Source organism: Pithys albifrons, chromosome 7 (assembly GCF_047495875.1).
Source record: "Pithys albifrons albifrons isolate INPA30051 chromosome 7, PitAlb_v1, whole genome shotgun sequence".
Classification (NCBI taxonomy): Eukaryota; Metazoa; Chordata; class Aves; order Passeriformes; family Thamnophilidae; genus Pithys; species Pithys albifrons.
The window spans coordinates 44,140,060-44,161,484 of NC_092464.1; the positions used below are offsets into that span (position 1 = coordinate 44,140,060).

Sequence of the window (21,425 nt, forward strand, 5' to 3'; positions counted from 1 at the left end):
CTTTGATTGTGCAATTTTACTTCAGCTTCTTGGTGTATGTACTGATGCCTCTAGGCTTTTATTATCCAGCAGAACAGCAAGTATAACTAGTAAATAGGTCATGCTTGTGTTCCATACTTGTAGTAGCACGGAGTGAAATACCTTGAAATGGAATAACTATAAATTAAAACTTGAGTCACTGAAATGGATCATGTAGTATTCAAGTTTAGCTAATAAAGCCAGCTGATACTGGAAACAAGTTACCTAAAGGCTGGAAACTGGGATTTCAGTAAGATGAGAAGCGTCATTTATTCCGGAAAGCAGCAATACTTGGTGGCTAATATTCCATAGATGTGTGTTTAACAGCAAACCAGCAGATTTCACTTTTCCTCAGACTTAGGAGGGGTTGGTACCTTTGTTGAGTTTTTGGATGCAATCAAGTACAGTATTGTTATGCAAGAAAAACTTAATGAAGGAGAAACAATATGTTGTTACATGTTCTGTGTTACAGGTAAAATACGAGTGCCTTTCTGAGGAAATAAAAATAGGGGATTATTATCTAAGATTGCTACTGGAAGAAGATGAAACTGAAGAGAGTGGAGCAATCAAAAGATCGTGAGACATTATTAAAATCTTATCTCATTCCCAAGGTCTTTTTTTTTTCCTTTACCAAGATCTCATCTCTCTTTTTAGATATGAATTCTTCAATGAACTCTACCATCGCTTCTTGCTTACCCCAAAAGTGAATATGAAATGTTTATGCCTGCAAGCATTGGCCATTGTCTATGGGAGATGCCATGAAGAAATAGGACCATTTTCTGATACTAAGTACATTGTTGGGATGTTAGAAAGGGTAAGAATTATTTTAACTTACTAGATATAGTAGTTAACATAGAGCTAGTCCAACATATGTTCAGATCCTTCAAGTTACTGTGAAACCCAGGTTTTGGGTTTACAGAATGGGGAAACTGCAGCATGAGTACTTTTTTCCATGCTGTCACCAGCTATTCCTAGTATCTCCCCTTGTTTCAGTAGAAGTTTCACTAAAAAAACTGCTCATCTTAGAGATATTTCAAACAAGTGTCTCTCAGGCCAACCAAATTCAGATGTAACTTTGTCTTGCTTTTGAAAAATGGTTTTAAGAGGAGAACATTCCATGCCACATTATTTCACAGTACTGATTTTGAGTAGTAGCAACAGCCACAGACATAATGAAATGGTAGCCTTAGATGGGCATGTGTGATTAGAGTAGGTTTTTAGTGGTAGCTGCTTTGCCTCTTAAGTGTCTGTTATGTCTGACACCTGATTCAGCTTTGCAAAAGTACATTTCCATGCAGTCTGAAGGAGGAGTTCTCTGCAAGCATCAGTAGGGGGTTTGGATATGGCTGGTGCAAATGAAACTTAATCCTTGCTATTTTGCCTTGAGCCTTGGTAATCTCACCAGGGATGTAATATTGAAGACCCTTTCTGTTTGCTGGCTGAAAGCATTCTCTTTTTGTTGTTTTAACTGGCTCACTGGGAATCCCAGCACTGTCCATAACAACAGTAGACTTGGCAGAATAGTGGGTTTGATCCAGAGCAACAATGGGGTTGGAAGGCAACAAGGCCTTTGCTCCTCACTGCCGGAAAGCTACATTATTAGCTGTGCATGAAACTGAACACTTAATAGTCAGGAGTTTTATAGAAGGCATGAAAAAAAAGAAAATGTAGCTTTGTGAGCATAACTGTATTGGCTTTTCAGGGGAACTTCTAGTATGTGCTATGAAATGCTGACTTGTTCTCTTCTGTTGCTGCAGTGCACTGACAGGCTTGAGCGGGACAGACTGATACTGTTTCTTAACAAGCTGATCCTCAATAAGGTAAGGTGGGCACACACACTTAAGAATAGTTTATCAGTATAAACAATATATACAGCTGTATAAAATGGTCTGATCTAGTCTTTCAGGGAACACTTGAACAAAAAATCAAGTACTGAGGAAACTTTAAAACAGTGTTTGATACTGCTTTCTGGGATGTGATAGTTGTTATTTATTGGTGAGAAAGGTGATGGAAACATGTAGATACTGTGCTGATTGTACCCTTCTGGTCACTTTAGAGAATAATTTGACTTTTCTCATGGTCACTTCTTACTTGAACAAAACTGTTCAATACTTGTAACAACTCTTATCTAGAAAATGCTTGTGGTAACTGAGTTCACTCATTAACAGAAAAATGTGAAGGACCTTATGGATTCGAATGGGATCAGAATCCTTGTAGATCTGCTTACTCTGGCACATCTTCATACAAGCAGAGCTACAGTCCCTTTGCAGGTGTGTGGCCTTTGTTTCTTACTGCTTCTATGTTGCTCTGATAAAAGGACAATTCTTAAAAAAAGTGAATGTACTTCTCACATTTTCTATAGAAATGTTATATTTGCACTGGTAAGCTAAAGGTGTTCTTGTAAACATCAATTTCTAGAGCAATGTGCTTGAGGCGGCACCTGATGCGAAGAGGGAGAGTGAGAAGGAATGGTACTTTGGCAATGCTGACAAAGAAAGGAGTGGTCCTTACAGCTTTCAAGAGGTACCTGTCAGCTTCAAACTGACAACCTGACAGATTACTTCTATCCTGGTATGTGTGTTTCAAACAGTGAGAGAGAGAACCATAAACTGGTAAAGAATAGACTCCAAGTAACTCTTTAAGTGAGGATTAAAGCTAGATAAGAGACTTGATGTTGTGCCAAGAATCACGGCCTATTTGGTAAGGCTGCCTACTCTTCCATGCCCCAGTTATGTTGCAACTAATCTGACAACTTCTACTTCACAATTTGGTGACAGAGTTCTAAACACATTGGAATTTCATGCAACCACAGTTGTCTGCCATACAGCAGTGGGAAGCTTGTCTTGTGTGAATGTTCATGAGCAAAGGTATCTCTGAATGCTGAATCAACTAAATACATCTCTAATCTTTGAACAGATGCAGGAGCTATGGAACAGTGGAAAGCTGACTTCAAAAACACGTTGCTGGGCTCAGGGTATGGATGGCTGGCGACCATTACAGGTCATCCCTCAGCTGAAGTGGTGCTTGCTTGCCAGTGGCCAGCCTGTGTTGAATGAGACTGACCTTGCCACACTTGTCCTCAACATGCTAATCACCATGTGTGGATATTTTCCCAGCAGGTAAAAAGTAATTTCAGCAGAAGTGGTTAACTTTACCTGGCAGATGTATGAATTCATAAATTATATTTTAAAACTTTTCTTAGAAAGTAGTGCATTAAGAAACTTTATTAAAGAGCCTTTTTCATAGCAGTAATTAAAGCTGTGAGCAGGTAGAATGTTTGTAAATGAGACAATAATATGATGAAAGGGACTGCAAGAATGAATACACAAGTTATATTTCTAATGCTCAGCAATGTAGTCTTACAGACAGGCTCTCCTTTAACTTAAACAAAGCTGCTTTGATTCAGAACACTGAACTTACCAAGTATAACAACAAACTTTGAAGTTAAGAAAAAAAGACAAATCAGTATGATCTCAACATTAAGCTTAATAAAATTGTTCATTCTTGAAAGAGTAAAGACACATGTGTGCTTACTGCTATTCTACTTGAGTTTTTTAGGGACCAAGACAATGCTATCATAAGACCTCTGCCTAGAGTGAAAAGGCTGTTGTCAGATAGTACTTGCCTTCCTCATATCACTCAGGTAAGTAACTCTTCAAATATATACCTAAATGAGTGAAAGTTTGACTTATTCTGTGTGAATACTTTAATTGGGGCTGTCTCATCAAATGACATCTGTAACTTCATGCTATTTCAACTAATGTCTCATTAAGAAATATTTCCATCCTTGGAGATACCCAAAAGCCACCTGGACATGGTCCTTGTCAACCAGCTCTAGGTGAGTGTGCTTTTGAGCAGAGGTGTTTGACAAGAAGACCTCCAGAGGTCCCTCCCAACTTTAACTATTCTTTGATTCAAACTTGTTATTTTTAGGCTGAGGTGTTCTTTAACTGAAATTACTGTTATCAGGTTTTCCCAATACTGAATTAGTTAAAACTTCAATTTTGGCTAGGTAGCTTGCACTACTTGCAGCTAATGTAAATGCTTGTGTTTGATTTCAGCTATTACTGACATTTGATCCTATCCTTGTGGAAAAAGTTGCTGTGTTGCTGTTTCATGTCATGCAAGATAACCCTCAGTTACCTCGTTTTTATCTGAGTGGAGTGTTCTTCTTCATCATGATGTACACAGGTTCCAATGTACTTCCTATTGCAAGGTGAGGAAAAAGAATAGCCAAAAGTACCTCTTGACCAGTTATGCTCAGAAGGACTGCTGCTCTACATCTCTATATGCTCGGGGGAGTTTGGCTTTCTAGAACAAACATGAGATTATTCTTCTAGAAGAATTGCCTCTACATGACCCAATCAGTCACTAGAAAAGTGAATTGCTTATGATCCTTCCAGGGAGGGAATGAGAACGTGTCTGATCATACAGTTCTAACAGTACGAGCAGGCATGGCTCGTTGTAGAAGACTAATACATTGCAAGCACTAAAGAGCAGTAACACAGGCTAGATATGTGCTAATGTAGCTCTTAGTAGTAGACAGCTATTCAAAGTGGTGGGAAATTCAATAACCTATTTCAGTATCGGAGCCTAAAACAGTTAGATCAGCCCGTACTGCCTGACAGATGCACTGCACATGCGGGTTCATTCCAAGTACTCCTCCTCTAAATGCAATAGTTCATAAAAAGCTGTTGTGGAATTCCAGTGAAGTGTCCTGTACAGCAAAGTGCATTGGGAAACAATTGCTTGCTCACATGATGACTCTTGGGTAACAGGACTGTCAGCAGGTAGTCTGAGATCACCTTGTTTCATCACTGCAATGTTGATCTAACAGTGCAAGGAGTGCTTTGGAGGGAAAGGTTTGTGTCTCATATCAGTGTCTTTTTATTCACATGTGGAGAAAACAAACATTCAGGAACAAGACTGAAATTATGACAATAAGGCAACATTTATAACATGGAAGTGCTTAGCTTGGTGGAGTTCCCAAAGATTTAATGGACTTTATACAGAACTTCATACAACTATTGATGTGACTCTCATCTCAAAGTAATTGTATGAGATTTGACAACTGGACTATGGTGGTCTGCTTGTTATTCAAGGGTACTTTAAGTATCAATCAAAATAACTGCTGTTTCTCTTCTAGGTTTTTGAAATACACACATACAAAGCAAGCTTTCAAGTCTGAAGAAGTGAGTAGATTGCAAAAGTACCTACCTTTTTCTAAATAGTTTTGCAGACCACCTGTAATTGTTTTAACTACAATTTAAGAACTATAAGGAAAAAGGGAAAGAGTTTTTTAGATCTCTAGTTAACAAGACTGAATTCAATTACCTTTGAGATAACCATGTGATCTTTTCTGTAGCCAAAAGGTCAAGATATAGTTCAAAGAAGTATACTTGGACATATTCTTCCTGAAGCAATGGTGTGTTATTTAGAAAACTATGAACCAGAAAAATTTTCTGAGATATTCCTTGGTGAATTTGATACTCCAGAAGCAATTTGGAGCAATGAAATGAGGTAACTATTTTCTGTCAGAGGGACAAATAAATTGAACTACAACTTATGTCAAAGAGGTCCTGTATTTGACATTTTTTAAAAAGCTGAAAATAAGTGGATTCCATGGTTTCATTGCTTTCTCTGTTTGCCTTCTGCAAGGGCAATATCTTGCATTGCCCTTTGCTCTGATCAAAAATAACCAGGGTAAGAGAGGGAGCAGAATTGGCAGCGGGAGGAGAAATGTTTCCCTGAACATCTGACAACATGTTCTACATCTTGGTTAAGTTCCTTTTGTGAGTGGAGACTTCACTATATATGTGGAGTGCTTTATACTTACTCATTTATAGGTACTTTCTTATTACCAGCACCCATCTCTGAGATACACCTCCAATATTCCAATGGGGTGGAATATTAGAGTCTTTCAGAAAGCAAAGAGGTGTTGAGGAGGGCAAAAGGTCACATTACCTTGTTTTTAATAAACTAATTTTAGTGGCATTTAAGTAGCTTTGTAATAGAATAAGACAGAATTCTATTCTGAATCCCTTCTGAAATTACTAAGGAAAATCTTTTGAAAAGAAATCCTTGAACACACTTGTGCAGTGAATGAGGACTGGGGATTGCTTGGCAGGTGTTAAACTGAACTTTGTCACTTTCAGGCGGCTTATGATAGAGAAGATTGCTGCTCATCTTGCTGACTTCACCCCTCGTCTTCAAAGCAACACCAGAGCACTCTACCAGTACTGTCCCATCCCAGTTATCAACTACCCACAACTGGAAAATGAGCTATTCTGTAATATTTATTACCTCAAACATCTTTGTGATACACTCAGATTTCCAGACTGGCCAATTAAAGATCCAGTAAGTAATAAGTATTTTAGGATTCATTTAGTTTTTGATCTTTCAGAGTCCTAAAAATGGGATTTGTAACAAACATTAAGGAAATCAAATGCTAAGTTTGTTGTAAGGTAACTGCTTTATCCTGAATTTCAGTCCACAAGCAAATATGTTAAACACTGTCTTAAGCAGCATGGTATTCTTTCCATGTAGCAACAATACAAGTATATCCTTCTTGTGGTCAATACTTCAAAAGCAAAACAAAGCATTCAAAAAGCTTCAGATAGTGTTTCAGTGAACCTCAGCTGATTGGGGGGTGGGAGGAAACATCACTTTTTGGTTCTTATTTGTCCACACTGCACAAGAAACTGAGCTAACTGAATTAACAAGATCTTTTTGATACAAGTCTGTGGACTAGATCTGTCTTTAGCAGCTTTATTCATGCAGCTTTTTTGCAGTTTTTATAGTATCAAGAGGTGAACTGCATGTTATTTAAGTGATTCTCCATCTTCTAATGTGAGTCTTATATAGTCATTTTAATCCTGAGCTGCTTTTATCTTGAAAAAAATACAGGGTTCATTAATAAAACAGCACAAAAAATTGTGTACTGGTGTCACCATAAATGAAACGCTAATAGATTGTGATTATTTAGATTAAACTGTTGAAAGATACACTAGAAGCTTGGAAGAAGGAGGTAGAGAAGAAGCCACCTACCATGTCAATAGATGATGCTTATGAAGTTCTTAACCTACCCAAAGGACAAAGCCAGTAAGTTGTTTTCAATATTCAAAGTTGTGTAACTACTTTTATATAAACTCTATGCACTGAAAAAACTGAAGTTTCTTTTCACAGTATTTGGAACCAGTTAGTGCTTCCAGTTCAGTTGGGGGTAGCACCTTCTTTCACAGTGAAAGATTGCTATGCTAAAAAGAAACAAAGCTTGAAATACAATTGCAGTGTTTGAAATAACAACTGTAAGTGTTTAGATAAACTGAAACTAGGGAAAAAGTGCTTTGAGCTCTGCTGTTTTAAAGGACAAGCATTAGATTCTAATTATAGTGAGCAAAGAATATGGCAGAAATTGAATATGTTCGAAGTGGAACTTACTTCTCTAATGATCCTTCTCCCTCACTCATATTGTCCTTTTTCATGGTGATTATATCCTTAGAATTTTTTGCCTCCTGTCTTGCCACTGATTTCTGACTTCAGGTCTCTAGAAGGGAACCAGCAATACTTTGTATTTATCCTTCAAGAACAGTGCACTAACTATAAATCATTACTTACTTTTATCACTTGCACCTCATTTAGATTCCTCATTTAAAATATTCTGAGACTTTGAGCACCTTCTGATTAGCATATTAGGTATAAGATGTATTAAAATACTTTCTGAAATTTTATTCTATTCTGTGTTTACATGATTCCCCTCATTCAGTGTAAGCGATGAAGTGGGTTTTCAAATGGAATTAGGAGAGTTTTGCCATTTTCACTCGATTCCTGTTACTGTTAGTACTGTTGTCAGGCTGGTTTTGCTGCAGTTGGCTTTTGTGTGTGTGTGTGTGTGTGTGTTACTAAATGTAATGGATGGAACTTGTTTTCCTGTAGAAATGATGAAAGCAAGATCAGGAAAGCTTATTTCAGGCTGGCTCAAAAATATCACCCAGACAAGAATCCAGAAGGCAGGGTATGTATAACAGAAAATTCTGGTGTTATTAAAATGGCGACAAATTCAGCGTTTATGTGTTACGCATTCTGAAATGCACACTTAAGTTTTCTTTCTTGCTTTTAAAAGCTGTGGCCTGGATGAATACTAAAAATACAAATTAGTGCTGCTAATGAGTAATTTAACTGATGTCATTCAGAGAATATTAGGATTTCCACACTAAACTGATACAGTCAGATCAGACCCGTGTATCAGAAAGCATCTTGTTTAGAGAGTTACACAGGACCAAAATAAGCTCTTTGCTCCCTTTGAAAGACAGATTGTAATCAAACTGTGCTTACTACTTTTGTCATAGTATGATTAACTAAATGTCTTGCCTATGGCAGAATTTAGGAGGCAAAAGAAAACTGATGTGTAAACCAGTGTTGTTTGGAGTATTTTCTGAAGTGCAGTGAGGCAGTAAAACTAGTGTTGTGGCTAATAAACTGAAGTGCTTTATTTTACCTGCAGCTAAACTGATGCTTCAGTAATTTAGCAGGTTCTTAATACCTCTTACGACTAGTCCTTCCTCCTTATTTGCAGGATATGTTTGAAAAAGTTAACAAGGCATATGAGTTTCTGTGCACAAAGTCTGCCAAGGTGATAGATGGGCCAGATCCAGAAAACATAATTTTGATCTTGAAAACTCAAAGCATCCTCTTCAACAGACATAAGGAAGGTAAGCATGCTGCCTCAGGAGAGAGTTTTATAGTCATTTCTTTAGTGGTCATTTCAGTCAGTTTGACTCTCCTCTGCTCCTGAGACTGTGCTTTGTTCATCTGACTGTTTCTGACTTGCCACAGCATTACGTAGCTGTGGTAAAAGGCTTCAAAATACTTCCATGAAGTAAATTCATCTGCAGTAAAACCTAATTCAAAAAAGCATGAATAGGTCTTTGAAGTTCTCTGCTCCAATACTAATCAGTTTTACTCTTTCTCTGTACTTGGAATTCTGTCTGTGCAGAAAAGTCCTCACTAGTATTCAGTCACCCAGACAGCAGATTCGGGTTATAAATGAGATTGTCTCACTTTTAATAGCCAGATGGGTGTATTGCAAAAATTCTGACCAGTGTTACGAGTCCTCTGGTGAGTATGCTGCAATATTATTACCTCTTTCACTGGCCAGATGGGAAAGAGGGACATCTGGAATACCCTAACACTTGACTCTAGCTACAGTCCCCAGGCTGGCAGCTACTGGCATGTCCAGGTCTTGCAGAGTCAACAGTGTTTTGTTGTGTAAGTGTTACATTGTATGGTAAATGAAGAACCTCATATACCATAATTACTCTGTTAGTTGTGTGGAGGTAATGACAGCATTGGTATAGACTTACATGGATTGGCTCCATATGCAAAAATGAAATTGTTCTTTTGCATGGCTGAACCCCAAAGGAATGAAAATGGTAATTACTTAAAACATATGATTGTTGTGCCAAAGTGGATAAGGTCCTTATAGGCTTATTTTAGCCAATCCTGGCCTGAGACAGACAGACAAAGCTATACTTCTGTTTCTCTGGAGAGAGTCAAAGGTCACTGGGAAGGCTCTGAGTTTGGGGGTTTAATGAGCTTAAGATAAGTCCTTTTAATCTTAAATGAGTTCTTTCTGTGAAGCTCTGTCACAGCAAGACTGTTCTAGCATGAACAGTTTTATGTGACAAGAGTCAGATTGTGTGAGCTGCAGTCTTGCTCCAGTTTTCCCAGGTGTTGGCTTTCTTTCCCTCCTAGTCCTTATACATCTGATACACCTTCAACTGATAGTTTTGTAGTGGTTTAAATTGCTTAGACTCTGCACATATGTAAGCTTTACTTTTCTCTTTCAGAGTTGAAACCTTACAAATATGCAGGCTATCCTATGCTGATAAAGACTATTACCATTGAAACATCAGATGACCTTTTGTTTTCCAAAGAATCTCCTCTGTTGCCTGCTGCTACAGAACTTGCTTTCCATACTGTCAGTTGTTCAGCATTAAATGCAGAAGAACTGAGGAGAGAAAATGGAATTGAGGTAAATGCAAAGGAACAGGTTGAAATGCATTTTCTTTTTTTTTTACTTTAACTTTTCCACAGCTAAAAATTGTCAGTGAATAGAAGATCAGGTGCAATTGAGAGTCACTTTTGGTCTTGAGCCCTTTGTCCATTCTTACCATCTCTGTGCTGGATGCAGTAGGAGAGGGATCTTGGCTAATACACCCCTTTTCTGAACCTTGGGTGGTCTGTTGAACTGTGGATAAGCAAGCTACATGTGGTGTTTCTCTGTGCCTTGACAGAAAACCACTGAGAGCTGCTGCATTCTGTATGTCAAAGAATTGATAAATGTGCACAACTCACATGAGCAGAAGGACTTTTCATTGCACATATTACAGCATTAGAACCATTTAGGTTAGAAAAGACCTTTAAGATAATTGAGTCCTACTGTTAATCCCAAGGCTGTCAAGTCCCACTAAATGATGTGACTAAGTGCCATGTCTGCATGTCTATTTAAATACCTCCAGAGGTGGTGACTTACCCACTTCCCTGTGCAGCCTGTTCCAATGCTTGACCACCATTTCAGTGAAGGAATTCTTCCTAATATCTATGCTAAACCTCCCCTGGTGCAACTTGAGGCCATTTGCCTCTTGTCCTATTACTTGTTACTTGGGAAAAGAGACCTACTCCTTGCTACAATCTTCTTTCAGGAACTTGCAGAGAGCGATAAGGTCCTCCTGAACCTCCATTTCTCCATGCTAATCAACTCCAGCTCCTCATTATCAGACTTGTGCTCCAGACCCTTCACCAGCTTTATTTGTTCTCTGGACTTGCTCCAGCACCTCAGTGTCCTTCTTGCAGTGAGGGGCCCAGAACTGGAAACAGCATTTGAGGTGCAGCCTCATCAGTGTCAAGTACAGGGGGACTAACAATCACTACCCTAGTCCTGCACTTGGAAGGAATTTCACCCCTAAAAACCATTTGAGCAAACAGCAGATTTTTGTCAAATGTTTCCTTTCAGCCATTAAAAATTAGTTTACCACCTCATGTTTTATTTCTGCCAGCTTTTATCTGTTTTTTTTGTGACTGAACTTGTGCATCATCCAATCCTCACAGGTACTGCAAGAAGCATTTAATCGCTGTGTGGCAGTCTTGACGCGTTCCAGTAAACCAGATGATATGTCTGTGCAGGTAAATTGCAGCAGCTTTAACTGATTGTATCAGCTTCTTAGAAGACTATAAATGATAATAAATATAAGTGTGTATGTGTATACATAATACAATTGATAGAGTATTATATATATATTGGAAACAGGATTGTAAACTTTTGGTTTTCCTCCAGTTGGAACTGATAAAATTCTGGATTTTGTAGGTGTGTGGATACATTAGTAAATGTTACAGTGTAGCAGCTCAGTTCGAGGACTGCCGAGAGAAAATTACAGAAATGCCTAATATAATTAAGGACCTGTGCAGACTGCTGTATTATGGCAAGGTAAGCACTCCTTTCCTTTGTCTAGGGGAATATTCTGCTTTTAAGGGAGATAAGGCAATCATATTATGGCCTGGGCTCTAAGGGACCTTAAAGATCATCTAATTCCAACCTCCCTGCCAAGGTAGGGACAACTTTCACTAGACCAGGTTTCCCAGAGCTCCATCCAACCTGGCCCTAGTGTCTCTGGGAAACCTGTCCCTGTGCTTCACCTCCCTCATAGTAAGGACTATCTTTCTGGTACCTAATCCAAACTTCTTTTCGGTTTGAAGCTGTTGCCCCTTTTCCTGTGACTCCAGATAGTTGTAAATAGTCTCTCCATCTTTCCTGTGGTTTCCCTTCATGTACTGGAATGCTGCAATTAGGTCACCCCAAAGCCTTCTCCTTTCCATGCTGAACAAACTCAATTCTCTTAGCTTTTCCTTGTAGTTGCTGTGACTGATCAAACCCTTCTGTAAGATCCCAGCCAATCATTATGAGATACAGAACTCTACTGCCTTGTTCTCAATATTTGCATTTGAATCCATTTATTTGACTTAAAATGCAATCCCTATAAAGATTCAGCTTTTACCTTTTAGCTGACATGTCTAGTTGCCTGTTCCACTGTGCTAAATCTACAGCTAGATTGTACATAGGCAGATGCTCTTTAATCAGCGTAAACTGGGAACAGTATTCAAGTAATTTTATTGCCATTTAGCTCTTTTGAACTCGCCTCATGTTTTGTGTTGTATAAATGCTGAATTTTGTCTGAATTAAGAAGAGAAAGCTTGTCTTGGAATTTTTCATGTGAAAGCAGAAAACTGTAAAACCAGACTGTAGTAATTGACATTGTTTGTGTGTCCCTTAGTCCCCGCAGAGCACATGTATTCCCATAAAAAGCTCACCTGGAAATCTCTGCCACCTTCTTGAATTGTTTTTCCACCAGCTCATCCATGCTCCTTTTAATCATGTGAATTAACTATTCAAGTACTCTTGCCTTTGAAAGATGCTGACTAATTAGCCATGTTGGTGCTTACCAGACTTTTCATCTGCAGATGTTATAGCTACTTCAGTTTCCTTCTCTGTGCTGCCTAGGTAGTACTCAGCTAGTTTTGGGTTTAAATCTTTGGTAAGGAAACCAGTTGGCACTCTTTGGTTACAAGCACTAAGGCAAACTTCTTTTTTCTCCCTCAGACCATACCACGAGTAGCTGCTTTAGGAGTAGAGTGTGTTAGCTCCTTTGCCTTAGATTACTGGCTACAAACACATTTGTTCCAAGCTGGTGTTCTCTGGTACTTACTGGGTTACCTCTTCAACTATGACTACACACTGGAAGAGAGCGGGATTCAGAAGAGTGAAGATTCAAACCACCAGGTAATGTTCCCAAAGTGCTTTCACACACCAGTGCTTGTTGCTTGCCATCTCTTGCTAATGGATTTAAGTGTATTCCAATACTTCTTGGAATCATTGAATTGAATGTTAAGAAAGCAGTTTTGTAAAGGAGTATAAGTACTCCATGGGTATTGTTTTGGGGGGTGGGGGTTGGGATTTTTTAGAGAGTTCAAATGTTAAAGCTATCAAAGCCTGCAGTTTCTAATAGACTTAGGGCAAGAGATTTTTATCTATAGCAAAAAGTAGAAAAGTAAATTTTTGTTATGAGTCTTTGCAGACTCAGCTGAAAGAGTTGTCTGGTGATACTGAGAACTTACTAAAATGTCTGCTTTAGGACTGTATTTTCCTTTTGCCCCACAGCTATGGGCTTCACCCTTCCATTTCCTCAAATGGTGACCCTCTAAGTATGGCATTTCTTCCTCAGCTACTGGATGAGATGAACTTTGAACACACTATTGTGGCAGTAAAGTCTTGTATCACTGTCATGAAAAACTTAGGCTGATATTTGACTGTGTGGGCAGGAACTGTTGTCTGGTCAGAAGCTAATACACTAAATAGCTTCTGTAACTTTCAGCTCATCTCCCTGCCTCAGATTTTCCTACTTATCAGTGTTTATGTCATACTGCATTTATTAAGCCAAGATAAATAGAGAACACCAATTTTGTTCATTCTGGTGCAAAAGTATTGGACAACCTTTTATGGCTACTCTGGTAATTCTTCAGTGAGCTCTAGGTTTTCTCTAAATGTCTCTCTATTTTTCAGGAAGTAGCAAATAGCCTTGCTAAGCTCAGTCTCCTGGCCTTGAGTCGCCTTGGAGGGTATCTTTCTGAAGAACAAGCTACCCCCGAGAACCCAACAATCAGGAAAAGCTTGGCTGGAATGCTGACACCCTACATTGCAAGAAAACTCGCTGTAGTCAGTCCTACTGAGGTAAGTGTCTGTTGGCCAAAACTTTCTCTAGTGGTTTATGGAAGGAGTATCTGGTCACTTCTAACACACTCAACTCTCTTAGACCAACTTGATACTGAGAACAGCAATGTGATTTTTCTTTGTAGCTGGAGTAACTGCAGGGAAAAGAAACTGGTTTGGCCTTAAACGCTATAGATGGGAATAGTGCCCTATAGAACAGTATTTGCAAAACAGATGTAGGAACAAAGAAGTTAATTGCTGAAGGCTTAAAGATACAATGATGATGGAGAGCAAAGGCTCAACTTATCTCTTTAGAAGCAGTGCCAAGGAAGTCACCTCTAAAGAGACACTGCAGATAGTTGCTGCCCACTGTCAAAAATAAATGGAGAATCTGAAGTAAATGTGGCTTAAAGCAGAATAAAGAAAAAACTGAATTACAGATTGTACTGGACCAAGTAGCTTGCATGTACTGTTTTTCTAGTGTGCTTTTCCACTATGGGAAATTTCAGACTTTCAACTTGTTTATGTAATTGATCTAGTTGCTAATGAGATAGAATTAACTAATATTATGAAACATGCTGATTGCTATGCATAATGATCAAAATCTGTTGTGCATGTCTTACATCATGTGAATTCCTTATTTCTTAGACTCTGAAGATGCTTAACAGTAACACAGAGAACCCCTACTTAATCTGGAACAATGGGACAAGAGCTGAACTACTTGAGTTTTTGGAATCTCAGCAAGAAAGCATGATTAAGAGAGTGAGAAACTTTTTACTTTAAAACCCACTACTATTTTTTGAAACTGTTTTGTGTTTTGGTACATTCACTTGTGATGCAGTGGTATAATTAATATAAGTATCCATTGTCGTCTATTCCCAAGTCACTTTCTTCATTCAGATGTTTTTAAAAGAAAACAAAAAAACCCCAAGAGTTTACATCTTTATTTCTTGTGTTTCAGTCTGAGTTTCTGACTTTTGCTGAAGCATTTTCTGTTCAAGTATTGCCTATTTCATTATTGGATTATAGCTTTACGCTTTCTCCAAGATGATTTTCTGTCTGAGTTTGTGCTGCTTATCTCTGCTTAAAGGGTGATTGTGACAAGAGCTATGGATCTGACTTTGTCTTCAGTGACCACGCAAAGGAGCTCATTGTGGGAGAGATTTTTGTTAGAGTCTACAATGAGGTCCCTACCTTCCAACTAGAGGTGAGATGTAGCTAAAACCTTCCTGTTAAAACTAGTGTTTGGAGCACTGCTACTTCCTCTTTGTTGGTTCAAACAGAATGGAGAAAACACAAAATGTGATGGAAATTTCCTTCAAGATCAGCATGTTGCAAGATACTCCTTTACTGGAGAAGAATAAATTCAAAGAACTGATCTGCTTTAAGATATGCTGCTTTCAGATGTCTTCATGACTTTTCTCTACAAGTGTGTGCTTCAGACACTTGAGTTGCTTCAGTAATTCCAGGTGGTAGTAATTCTGCCTAGTGGTTTTGCAGTCCATCTATATATAGGGGCAAACATACACCTGTTGAAGGAGTGGCAGCCTTGTAATGGTGTGTTTAGATAAAAATAGGATTAATGTGCTCCAGTTGTTGTAGTGATTACAGAGAAGCGTTTCCTGTCTGCCTGTCTGGAAAAAGGGAGTATGTGAAATGTAGGAGAGGTTACTTGGATACATTTTCTTCTCCTGTGAATACTGTTGCATCACAGAGGTAAAAATGCTCTCATCCCTGTTTCAAAGCTTCCTAAAGCGTTTGCTGCGAGCCTCTTGGATTACGTAGGCTCCCAAGCGCAGTACCTTCATACGCTGATGGCAATAACACAGACAGGAAAAGTGGAGTCCAATCAACATGGAGATCGGTTACGGAGAGTTGAAATGGCCCTGGAGGCTCTGAGGAACGTGATCAAACACAACCCAGGTAGGCTTAAAGCAGAACTTCCATGATACACTCTTTGTGGACAACCTTACAAATTGTGGGCCTCTGTCTGTAGTGTTTATCTTCCAGTGAGAAGGAAGCTTGTTTTGCTGGGTAACAGACTTTAACATTGTTGATAAGCCATATAGCCTTGCTATTTTTTCCTCATCTGGAGTACATAATCAGTAGATGTATTAAGGTTTTGTGTGAAATTTTGGCCTTACTTATTTTCATCTCTGAATCATTAGGTTTTAACTCTAATTCAAGCTTGCTGTTGCCAGGAGCACGTAAAGCTCCTGGATGAAACCTTCTATAATCCTTTAAAGAACCTTTAATTTTTAAACTTCCTTGTGTCAAAAAGAACCTCTTTGGACAGAGTACTGTATGTTAGCAAACACCTAAATGTCATCTGAGTCAGTGCCTTATTAAAGCAGGAGGAGAAGATGCTTTTGAGAGCAGCAAAGATTTATGAGCAGGTATCAACATACAGACTAGAAAAGCCTGAGACAAATGATTAGGATGTTTTTCTGCTGTATTATATGCTAGTTCTAAAAGCAAATCATGTTACTATTGTGGCTTCTAGTAATAGCTGGTTAAATTGTTCTCAGACTGGATATTCTGTGTTTGCAATTATAACTTTGGGGGCAGCTGTTAGTGCTGCAGATGGCAACCCTGCTCTGAGCTGAGACATTCTGAAAGAGGAAGTGTATTTGAAGACAAGTACTGATGATCAATGATAAATAAAAGGATGGAATTCATTACTTGCATTCTCACAAGACAACTAAACAAAGTAGTCCAAGAACTGGCTCAGTTACTTGCCTTAGAAGGGGGAAGTTATCCCCTGCTTTTGGAATATTGTTGACCTGAGACTCTGTGGAAGGTAAATTAATAGAGAGGACTTGATAATTTTCTAACTCGTAGTAAATGCTGTCCTGTACGAGCTGTTAAAACTGCTGTGGCGGAGTGTATAAAGTCAGGTGTAGTCTTTAATACCTCTCTATAGAGTGAAATGTGGGCTTGGGATGGCCTTCAGTGAGGGCTTTGGCTAACATGGAGAGTTAACTTACTTGGTCTCTTGCAGGTTCTGAGTGTGAATGCATAGGTCACTTTAAGTTGATATTCTCCCTTCTGCGTGTTCATGGAGCTGGCCTGGTGCAGCAGTTGGCTCTGGAGGTAAAAAACCAAACAACGAACAAACAAAAAACCAAATAAACAAAACAACGATTAAAAACCCCCAAGAACTACCCCAAACCCCTAAACCTCCCTGTCTGGATGATCTACATAATAACTGGAAACAAACCTGATTGTGTAACTGTTAGAATAGCATCCAGAAAGTATCAAGATTCTGGGTCTAAGAGGTGTTAGTTCCGTCTTGGAGGAACATGTGATAGCTTCATGCCCAAATCTTTGCTCTCTTCTTCCCTGAGGAGACAAGACAGTTTTGGTGGCAGGAATAAATGTAATTATCAGCTCTATTGGCCAGGGAGGTGAGTGACTTCACCATACACTGCATTTTCTGGACAGTGTTTTGACAGCTGGAATATAATCAGGTGTTGTTTCTGATCTTTTACAGGTAGTGAACATAGTAACGAGTAACCAAGAATGTGTTAACAACATTGCTGAGGCAATGGTTCTCTCTAACTTACTGGCACTTCTGCATTCCTTACCTTCAAGTATGTACCATATGATTCTTAAGTCTTGCAAGGAAAAGGGTTTCCAACTCGGTAATTAATTAAAATGCTGCTGGCTGAGCTTGTCACTTAAGTCTTAGGTTAAAAGAGACTTTCAGACAGAATGATTTAAACAAATGTTCTGTGTAACCATTTTGTGTCTTAAATGCATGAGCTGAAACATCAGGTATTCTGATTGGTTTTGAATTGTGTAGTATTGCATTGTATAATTATTGTAAGGAATTTATATAATAAGCATTTAATTAAGGAGTTACGCTGTACTAGAATGTGTGATTGAGTTGCCATTTCTTGACTAATTGGGTTTAGCCAGAGTAAGCTTGCAATTGTCTTAAGCTTTTTTGTAGTTTTGATACAGCTTTCTGTTAAGATCAGTCACGTTCATCTGTGATTAGTTCATAGTCTGTATGACACAAAGTTTTTAATACTTTCTATTTTGACAGGTCGGCAGCTTGTCCTTGAAACTTTGTATGCTTTGACATCTAGCACAAAAATCATTAAAGAGGCCATGGCAAAAGGTACAGTACTACACTGAAAGCAAATGTTTCTGCAGCACTGGATGTAAAGCAGATACTCTTCCTTCCTACCACCTGTGACCAGAAAAAAAAAATTGAATATTTTCCTATCTCTTTGTCACAGGTGCTTTAATCTATTTACTAGATATGTTTTGCAACTCAACACATCCCCAGGTGCGAGCCCAGACGGCAGAGCTCTTTGCCAAAATGACTGCAGATAAGCTGGTGGGTCCAAAGGTAAGAATCCTAACAGCTTGTGTTGGAACTCTTATCTTGCTATTACTGGCCTCTCTTAAAGGATAAGCAAAAAAACCCTCTTCTGGGTGTGAAATGTTCATGTGAAGAGCAATCTCTGAGCAGACTTCTAGAAGCTGTTGTATTTACTATAACTACTAGTTTGATTTCCTTTTGTAATGACTTCAACACTAGAGACCTGGATTTCAGACCTGTCATTGGTAATTGCTATTTGAAATAATGGCACTATTTTGTTTTGCCACTGTTGTGTTCTAGCAGTTGGCAATTATAGTACTACAGATAATTGGACTTCTGGAGTTCTCTGTTTCTGTCAGTTAGTTTGTCCTGTCATTTAGTTTGTTGTATGATACACTAAATGTCAATTCTGTTCATCCTTTCTAGGTTAGAATTACACTAATGAAATTTTTACCTGGAGTTTTCATGGATGCCATGAGAGACAACCCTGAAGCTGCTGTTCATATTTTTGAGGGAACTCATGAAAATCCAGAATTAATTTGGAATGACAGCTCCAGGGAGAGAGTATCAACAACAGTTCGAGAAATGATGCTTGAGTATGTGGAGACCTACTGACTCAGTATATCCTTACCTGAGACATTTTTAGTGGCAATAAACCAGAGTTGCTGTAGAACTGTCAGATCTCTGCCTGTAAAAAGTAGAATCCTTGCAAGCCAGACTTCAGTGAAAAGAAACTTGTTCACTGTTTGTGTATTGTACCTGTAACTCAGTGATGCAGGTGCAGTCTGTGCCCAATCCAGTTATTTGCTCACTGCTGTAAGAATTGGAGGGGGTTGCACTGGGGAGTAAGTGGGGTTTAGAAACTGGAACTTACAATGCTGGAGAGAGACTGACATGTCAAGTCAGGAAGACAACTGCTTTTTTTACCACTTGTTAAAACTTACTTTCTTTTTAAAGGCACTTTAAACTTCAGAGGGACAACCCTGACACCAACTGGAAGGTAAAAGTATACTGTTTCTGCTTTGAGTCTGTCCAGGGAGACTATAAGGCAGCTGATAATAGATGCATGTAGGTAACTGACAGGCTTTCCTGTTGAAGTACCAACAGGAATTTGCTGCTGTGCTGTGAATGTAACTGTTCATAACTAAAAACATAACTGGTTTAATGTTGAATTGATGTTTTCATTACTACTTGTACCTTGAAATTAGACACTTAGTGGCAAAACCACTGCCAACCTACTCTTAAATTTTCTGATCACTCAGGTCATTCTAAAAGTCATCAAAAGTCAGCAACAAAGGAGGGAATCAGTTTTCTGGAAAAAGTCCTGTCACTTCATAGCTGTAGAAAACTTGTTCTTGGTAGAAGTTGAGTAACTTGGTGAGCAAGTCTCAAAAAGTACTGTCCAGAGCCATTCCTGTGCATCAGGTTGATCAGTGAGGTGTTTCAGTTTGTGGTATTTCCCAATATCTGTGAAAGGTCAGATATGACTTCCTCCCAATAAACCAATTTTTAAACACATGCAGGATGGCTATTTTGATCCAGGTGAAAGCTGGAAACGTCCCTAGGTTGATGGTGAGAGACCTCCCCCTGAAATGTGCAAGAAAGGAAAGAAAGGGCTGTTTTATCATCAGTCTTGTTGCTGCTACCTCCCTTGAACCAGCTTTACCACTGTTGCAGCTGAAGGTTCAGTTACTTAAGTTTGAAAGAAAAATTCACTGCCTGAGCTGGTCTTTCTACTGTCATTTCTTAGTTGGTGACCCTGACCAGTTAGAGAAACAGTTGCAGCTCTCACAGATACCCTCACCAATAACTCCTTCTACTTTACAATTGAACAGTTGCCTGAAGACTTTGCTGTGGTGTACGGTGAGGCAGAAGGTGAACTTTCAGTGGGGGGAGTCTTCCTAAGGATTTTTATTGCCCAGCCGGCCTGGGTTCTACGGAAACCAAGAGAATTTCTCATTGCACTTCTGGAAAAGTTTACCGAACTACTGGAGAAAAATAACCCCCATGTAAGATGATTTTTCTGATTCTACTCTTTGAATTTGTTTAGCATTCTTAATCTACTGCTCTTATTGTCTGATTAACTTAAGTTCTCACACTTTCTTCCCAACATGAATGGGTTTTTTTGTCTGCTTTCTGACTCTCTCTAAAAGCACGTTGATATGTTTAGACAACATGAGTCAGTACTTTTCAAGTCCCTGAAGCCCCAGAATTAGCTTCAGTTATGGCTCAGAGGCTTATTTTGTGCTAGAGATGAGGCTTAACAAATTAAGTGTCTTTTAACTACTCCATGACTGGCTGACTTAAGACAATGACATTTGTTCTACACTGCCTAAAAATTTACAGCTCTTGACACTTTCCGCAACACTGAACTTCCTACTCTAGTGTAAGTTATGTGACCTACAGAAGACTGCCACCTAATAATGAGTACAATGGGTAGAGCAAATCTGTTATAGTTTAAATGAGAACAATGTTCAAGTCAGTAACTTAATTATATGACTAAAACTGAATTTTAAACAGTGTTCAGACAGATTCTTGATTAACTTGCAGTGTGGAAGCTAATTTGCATGTTGAATAAAAGAGACATCTTTCTTACAAAGATATGATCGCTCTTTGTAGAGACATGTGGGATACACCAAGTGTGGCAAGTGCTGTTGCACGGCCTCAGAACCCTTTAAGATTCAGGTGGTCAGCCTGACTGCCCGTGCTATCATGCTTCCACCAGGCAAGTTAGCACATGGCTGCAGCCAGACATTGGATTCTCCAGAGGCTGGAAATAGTGCTTAGGAATTCCCATGTGATCCGTGTTCATGGAACTAGTGAATGTCTGCCATTACTGGAGCTGATAATCACGTTCTTCTTGTTTTAATAGTTTGAGAGTGAAGTGACATAAAAGCCATTAGGGGAAAAAAATCTCTAATGCAGAGCAAGTGAGAAATGTTGTTATTGTGATGATACATAAGGCTTTACTAGGTTATATTTTCTTTTGATTTTTGATTTTCTGCAGGGGGAAACTTTAGAAACCATTACCACAGCAACTGTGTGCCTGTTCAGTGCCCAGCCTCAGCTAGCTGATCAAGTTCCTCCACTTGGTCACCTTCACAAGATAATCCAGGCTATGAATCACAAGAACAATGCCATTCCGAAAAGTGCCATTCGTGTCATGCATATATTGTCTGACAATGAGGTACTGAATCATTTCAGTGCTTGAGGGGAGAAAAAGCATACCTGGAGTTATTTGTGGTGTTTAGTATTGTTCCTGGAAGGATGTATTCTAACTATAAATACTGTGTAACAGATGAGCAGGAACTT

At 38.9% G+C, this 21,425-nt stretch overlaps 1 protein-coding gene across 3 annotated transcripts in view; it reads left to right on the forward strand.

The window, feature by feature from the left end:
* Positions 1-21,425, forward strand: part of DNAJC13 (DnaJ heat shock protein family (Hsp40) member C13) — a 57,195-nt gene that overhangs the window by 28,517 nt on the left and 7,253 nt on the right. For all 3 annotated transcript variants that reach the window (XR_011698331.1, XM_071561218.1, XM_071561219.1), the window contains 30 exons: positions 491-594; positions 673-832; positions 1,776-1,838; positions 2,187-2,288; positions 2,437-2,541; positions 2,935-3,137; positions 3,577-3,661; positions 4,080-4,234; positions 5,165-5,210; positions 5,384-5,538; positions 6,174-6,375; positions 7,004-7,119; positions 7,954-8,032; positions 8,594-8,729; positions 9,867-10,051; positions 11,128-11,202; positions 11,384-11,503; positions 12,674-12,853; positions 13,634-13,801; positions 14,429-14,542; positions 14,871-14,987; positions 15,526-15,703; positions 16,782-16,873; positions 17,274-17,373; positions 17,832-17,906; positions 18,028-18,140; positions 18,540-18,709; positions 19,071-19,113; positions 19,949-20,122; positions 21,121-21,300. Coding sequence is in view for 2 of the 3 variants with exons in the window: in XM_071561218.1 (XP_071417319.1) it covers positions 491-594; positions 673-832; positions 1,776-1,838; positions 2,187-2,288; positions 2,437-2,541; positions 2,935-3,137; positions 3,577-3,661; positions 4,080-4,234; positions 5,165-5,210; positions 5,384-5,538; positions 6,174-6,375; positions 7,004-7,119; positions 7,954-8,032; positions 8,594-8,729; positions 9,867-10,051; positions 11,128-11,202; positions 11,384-11,503; positions 12,674-12,853; positions 13,634-13,801; positions 14,429-14,542; positions 14,871-14,987; positions 15,526-15,703; positions 16,782-16,873; positions 17,274-17,373; positions 17,832-17,906; positions 18,028-18,140; positions 18,540-18,709; positions 19,071-19,113; positions 19,949-20,122; positions 21,121-21,300 (3,795 nt within the window). In the remaining variant the exon portion in view is untranslated. The remainder of the gene's footprint in view (positions 1-490; positions 595-672; positions 833-1,775; positions 1,839-2,186; positions 2,289-2,436; positions 2,542-2,934; positions 3,138-3,576; positions 3,662-4,079; positions 4,235-5,164; positions 5,211-5,383; positions 5,539-6,173; positions 6,376-7,003; positions 7,120-7,953; positions 8,033-8,593; positions 8,730-9,866; positions 10,052-11,127; positions 11,203-11,383; positions 11,504-12,673; positions 12,854-13,633; positions 13,802-14,428; positions 14,543-14,870; positions 14,988-15,525; positions 15,704-16,781; positions 16,874-17,273; positions 17,374-17,831; positions 17,907-18,027; positions 18,141-18,539; positions 18,710-19,070; positions 19,114-19,948; positions 20,123-21,120; positions 21,301-21,425) is intronic.